At 37.8% G+C, this 6,575-nt stretch overlaps 1 protein-coding gene across 1 annotated transcript; it reads left to right on the forward strand.

Annotated features, from left to right (window-relative positions):
* Positions 1 to 3,600: 3,600 nt before the first annotated feature.
* LOC104248054 (proline-rich receptor-like protein kinase PERK2) lies at positions 3,601 to 6,575 on the forward strand. Its single transcript, XM_009804243.2, has 6 exons — positions 3,601 to 3,729; positions 3,929 to 4,829; positions 5,040 to 5,588; positions 6,048 to 6,134; positions 6,280 to 6,350; positions 6,495 to 6,575. Exons 2-6 carry the CDS (start codon positions 4,037 to 4,039, stop codon positions 6,573 to 6,575), a joined length of 1,581 nt encoding a protein of 526 aa, XP_009802545.2. The 5' UTR covers positions 3,601 to 3,729; positions 3,929 to 4,036.

The following is a 6,575-nucleotide window of genomic DNA, read 5'->3' on the forward strand; positions in this document are numbered from 1 at the left end:
AGTTTGGATGATTGACAGATTAAAGTTTGAACTTGAGGGATTGCTTACGTGCACCAGGTCTGGTGCAATCGCACTTGCGGAGAGTTTGGTCGCAGGTGCGTGACCGCAGAAGTGACATAATGAGCGCAGAAGTGGCCTGCTACGAAGCTGGGCAGTGATCACACATGCGATAATTTGGGCCACACCTGCGAGATCGTAGGCGCAAAGGGGCATGCGGAAGCAATCTCCGCAAAAGCGGACGAGGTCTTACAGAAGCGCACCTGTAGATGCGCGGATTTGGCCACAGGTGCGTGTGGTCGAGGGTTGAATGGGCATCACAGAAGCGAAGTTTTGTCGCACCTGCGGGACCGCAGGTGCAGGTTAATGGTCCGTAGAAGCGAAAACCTCTGGACAGAATATTAAATCGAGTGTTTCGTGATTTTCAATCATTTTAGACATTTCAAGCTCAGGACTAAGGAGATTTTTGAGAGGATTTTCGAGGGGTTTCTTGAGGTAAGTCACTTGTGATCATTCTTATTCAACAATGTTGTTTTCCCATTAAATTTTCCACCTAGTTTGTGTGTTTTTTAGGTGGAATTTTGGGAGTTTTGGGCTAGGGATTGGAGAGTTAAATTTGAGGATTTGAGTGATGATTTGGTGGCAGATTTGAGTAATTTTGGTATGGTTGGACTCGTGATTGAATGTGTTCGGATTTTGTAACTTTAATCAGATTTCGAGACGTGGGCCCAAGGGTTGACTTTTTGACTTTTGATTAAGAACTTAGCATTTTTATATGGAATTGATTCTTATAGCTTGAGTTGATTGTATTGAATTATTTATGGCTAGATTCGAGGAATTCAGAGGCCGATTTGTGAGGCAAGGGCTTGTTGGAATAGAGATTTGTACAGTTTGAGGCAAGTAATACTTCTAAACTCGATTCTGAGGGTATGAATCCCTGGATTATGTGTTATGTGGTCGATGTTGAGGTGACGGGAGTGTGGGCATATAACATGGATTGTTACTCATTCGATTATGTAGAACTGCATAGTTGAATAACCTTGTTGTTATTCGTATATTCTCCATGTGTTAGAGAAATTGAGCAACAATTCATGTTAGAAATTATGCTTAGGCTATATGCTGGTACTGTTGGGACCCATTTATTGATACTTTATATCATTATTGTTTGGGCTGATTTTCATAACATTGTGAGCCCGAGAGACTGGAGAGATTGGTGACTGAGTGAGGCTGAGGGCCTGATTGTGAGGATATTTATGGGATCGGGCTACACGCTGCAACAAACTTTATTGGTTTATGCCATGATTGACTTATTATAGCACTTGGGCTGGATCTGCCCCCTCCGGAGTCTGCACATCCACAGTGACCGCAGGTACTTACTGAGTGCGAGTGCGAGTGCCGAGCGATTGGGAGTATTGAGTGACTGTGAGGAATGAATGACTTTGAGGATGGAGTGAATGGGAGGACTGAATGATTGATACTCTGAGAGTATGCATATGATTTCATCACTGTTTTGTATTTTAGTTGGCATACATAACTGACACGTAGATATCGAGATGTATCATTTCTTATTTCAGTTGCACATGACATATCTTACATGTTTGAGCTTTAATTGTTAAACTTGAAAGCATGTCTACATTTCTACATTGTATTTCTATAATTGGACTATACCTGTGAGGCTCGTCACTGCTTTCAGCCAAAGGCTAGACTTGTTACTTATTGAGTTGGTTGTACTCGCGCTACACCCTGCACTTTGTGTGCAGATCCAGGTGCTTCTGGATACGGTGGTTGCTGATTTTGGAGCTATTATTCAGTTCGGAGATCCTCGAGGTAACTGCTTTGGCGTTGCAGTCCTTGACTCTCCTCCGTTATCATTTAGTTCTATTGTACTATTCTACTCTCTTAGACGATGTTTTCAGAATTTGTTACTATATAGATGCTCATGTACTCAGTGACACTCGGGTTTTGGGAAAATTATGTATTGAGTTGTGACGTTTTCATCAATTTTATTAGATTTTTACTTATTTAAACTTGTTTTAGTATATTTTGAATTTAAAAGTGTTGGTATGTATGAGTTATCGGCTTGCCTAGCATCATGATAGGTGCCATCACAACAGGTTGAGTTTCGGATCGTGACACTCAATGATTCTGATTTCGTTGTTGACAGGAGTTGTTCGCTTTGTGTTGCATGAGTTTTTAGATTTTCTGCTGCATTATCCAGCTCAGCATTGAGTTCCAGCATTGTGTTATTTTCTGACTCTGAATCGTAGAGCTGAGTTCTCTTCTTATTTTCTTTTAGAGATTTGATAACAGGATCTTAATCACATAGAGTGCCCGATCCCCCTTTTAAATCTGTATATCAATTTCTTTAGTAGCTTTTGATCGTGGTGCACTCCCTTTTTAAATTTTGAATTCTCTTTCTCCATGCATCTGAATATGAAAATGTCGCGACTTCTAAATTTTCTTGTATGGATATTTCTTTGGAATGAGTGTAAGAAAAAATATTTTCATCAAAAACAACATGTCGAGAAATACGAACCTTATTAGTTGAGGGTTTAGGATTTAGCAATATGATTGATAAAAATATATATTAATTGCTAAGAAAATTATTATGAATGAAATTGTTACTTTTTTATATTTTTATTTTGTATTTATTGCACCTTTTAAACTAAAGTCTGCATTTTAATTTTGCTTGCATTTAAATCTTTGATAGACCTGAAACACATTGTAACGAATTTCGCCTTTGTAAAAAATGGTTCTAGGTATACAAGATTATAATTTACGAAATGTTTATGAGGCAAACAACAACAAGAAGATAGTTATAATTATTATTATTATTATTATCATTATAATAATAATAATGATAATAATAATAATAATAATAATAATAATAATAATAATAATAATAATAATAAGATAGTTATATATGTAATTAATAAGAATGCGAAGATTATTAAGCAGTGAATAATATACATGGATCATCATGTAAGGGATTATTTAATTTAAGGAAATTTTCTCTTTAGACACTCGTATATATCCACGTATTTTAACCCGTATAAAATAACATATAGATTCTCATATATTAGTAATACAATCTTTTAGATTCAAGTATCAAACCCTGCATAACTAAGGAGTTTAATACTGAAAACCAAATTTATATTAGTTATATGGAGATTAGTTATGCACGATTTTATATCGAAAACGAGAGGCTATATTAAGTTTTATACCGTCAATACACGTAAAGTTATTTTTGTGTGATCTATAGATCACAAGTTCGAATCGTGGAAGTAGCCACTAATATTTACATTACGGTAGATTGTCTACATCATATCCCTTGGATGCGACCCTTCTCCGGACCTTGTGTGAACGCCGAATATCTTGTGCATGAAACTGCCTTTTTAAAAAAAAAAAATTGAATATCCCTATTTCTCTTTTCTCCTTTTTTTTCTTCCAAATATTCCGACTTCACCATGGAGTAAGGATAAACTAGAATTATAATTAAAACAACCTTAGTCTAACTAGAAAATTAATGACAATTGTCAGGTAATAAGAGAATAAGGTCACCTCACATTCTCCCAAATTAGAGGTGTTTCAAAGCCAAAGATTTTTGAGTGAGAGGAAGAGAGAGAGGAGGGGTAAGAGACGTTCTCCCTATGATGGGAAAAATCACATTGCCCCAATAAAGATTTCTCTCTTTTCCCCTTTGAGAACCCTTCTTTCTCGGTCTTCATTCAGGTACATGTTTTCTATTTTTGTGTTTCATTTTCTTTTTCTTTACTACAAAACTCCATAAAAAATTAATTAATTTCAGAGTTTAAAGAATGTATAGCCCTGATTTGTTCTTTTTACATGCAAATAAACGATGCAGCTGCCACTTTTTTCTTTGACAATGCCAAGGTAATCTTTTTTCTTTCTTTGCATGGCAATCTATTAGGGCATTGAGGGAGTTGTTGAGACAAATAGTTAACGGGAAAGGTTGATATTCCGGCGATTGCGTGTATCTTCACGCTCAATCTTGGCCGGAAGTTCATCGTCGGTGAATATGGACAATTCTCCTTCATCTTCTCCTCCTTCACCGCCTTCGTCTTCTCCTCCTCCTCCAGAGTCTTCTCCTCCTCCGTCTTCGCCTCCTCCTTCATCTTCTCCTCCTCCTCCTCCTGATTCTTCACCTCCTCCTCCTTCTTCTTCTCCTCCTCCTTCTTCACCTCCTCCCTCTTCACCTCCTCCTTCTTCACCACCGCCCCCATCTCCTGAAGCGCCACCGTCGAAATCTGACAATTCTCCTTCCCCTCCATCCCCTGAAACACCACCACCGAAATCTGATTCTCCTCCTCCAGCGTCACCACCACCTCCTACAGAATCTCCTCCGCCACCACACACAGAGTCTCCTCCACCACCGAAATCTGATTCTCCTCCTCCTCCTTCTGATACACCTACGGAATTACCACCACCCTCACCGCCACCACCCACCACGAACACAACACCCCCTCCTCCCAAAAATGCCTCAACTACTCAACCTAATTCTCCTCCATCGCCTATATTCTCTCCACCACCTCCTGTTTCTCTACAATCACCTCTACCTCCTCCTGAAAAGTTAATTCCTCCTCCACTTTCTCCACCTTCGCGAGATGCACCGTCGAATAAATCACATGGTTCCTCAGGAAGCAATAACTGGCCACCATCTAATAATTCCTCATCTACCTCAAATGTGGTAATAGTAGCTGCAATAGCTGTGGCAGGTTTATTGATTCTTGCACTTGTCATTGTCTGCCTATTATGCAATAGAAAGAAGAAGAAACAACCTTACTATGTAGATCCTGCTCGTCCACCTCAAGGTACGTTGAATTATTAGCTTGGTCTTCAATCTTCATATAATTAGTCATTGCTACAACCATACTATGTTGTTCTATTCTTAAGCATTCAACTATATCGGTTTCGCATTATTTATTAGTATCATTATAAAAGTAAGTCATTTTTCGATTCTTTATAGTGTTAGTGTATATAACGTAAATCAACTCCTATGCATATTCTTGGCATTAGTGTAGGTGGTGATCCTTACTACAATACCGCAAATTATTCAACTAGCCCTCTACCAAATACTGAGCACATTGTTAAGCTAGCTCCACCACCAGGTGTAATGGGAACTCCTCTAGAAGGACCACGCGGGTGGGCCCCGCCGCCACCGCCTCCGGCCGCTAACACGAGCAGTGAATATAGCTCAGGTTATTCAAGCCATGTGCCTGGGGGCCCAATCCCACCAAAATCACCTAATCTTGGTGGACTTGCAAAAATTCAGTTTACTTATGAGGACTTAGCAACAGCAACAGGTGGATTTTCTCAAGCCAATTTGTTAGGACAAGGAGGATTTGGGTTTGTACACAAAGGTATTTTGACTGATGGAAGTATTGTTGCTGTAAAGAGTTTGAAATCTGGAAGTGGACAAGGTGAAAGAGAATTTCAAGCTGAGGTTGAGATTATTAGCAGAGTTCATCATAGACATCTTGTTTCTCTTGTTGGATTTTGCATTGCTGATGGACAAAGAATGTTGGTCTATGAATTTGTTCCCAATGGAACCTTGGAGTTTCATCTTCATGGTACTTTCCCTCTTATTCAACTCTGTTCCATTTTATTTGACAGTATTACTATTTGGAGAGTCAATAAGGCTTTTCTTGGTTCATAGTTTAAATTTATGTTGCTCGGGCTCTTCGAAAATATCGTTGGGTGCGTGTCGGATACCCCAAAAGTAGCGTATTTTTAGAGGATCCGATACGGGTGCGACAATATTTTAGAGAGTCCGCGCAGCATAGGTTTAAATATTTTGTATTATTAACTATTTTAACTTATAACTGTATGATTTATTTAATTTTTAAATATATAAATTTTATTTCAAAAAAATACTTAATGAATCCTTGTGATCACGGTGAGAGTATTTCATGTAATATTCTTTTATTTTTTTTAGTTCGTTAAAAAAAACGACATATTTTTATGTATAAAAATTCCTTAAATTTAAACGGTCAAATCAAATTCTTGGTAATGGAAATGTACCATTGCAGGCAAAGGTCGACCTGTCATGGATTGGGAAACAAGGCTTAAAATTGCGTTGGGATCAGCCAAGGGACTGGCTTACCTTCACGAAGATTGTATGTTTTTTTAACCCTTCCTTTTCCATTTATAAAATAACTGAATTTTATTTTTTGTATAGAAATAATTAAATTTTATCATTCTAATAGTAAAATCATATAAATATCTTCTTTCTTTCTAATTTTTTCTCTTTTGTACATGCAGGTCATCCTCGCATTATCCACCGTGACATCAAGGCTGCAAACATTCTACTTGATAACAATTATGAAGCTATGGTAAAATGTGACATTTGTTTTTTGGATATGCCAAAAATATTAGGGAATAATTCTTTTAGTATAGACCTCGAATATTATTCTGTTTAAAGTGTTAACCTTCATACTGAACTAGGATTTAGAAGAATATTTTTTACGGTTTATCAGGTGGCAGATTTTGGATTGGCTAAACTTACAGAAGACACCAATACTCATGTGTCGACCCGTGTTATGGGAACTTTTGGGTGA

Source organism: Nicotiana sylvestris, chromosome 9, assembly GCF_000393655.2.
Source record: "Nicotiana sylvestris chromosome 9, ASM39365v2, whole genome shotgun sequence".
NCBI lineage: Eukaryota > Viridiplantae > Streptophyta > Magnoliopsida > Solanales > Solanaceae > Nicotiana > Nicotiana sylvestris.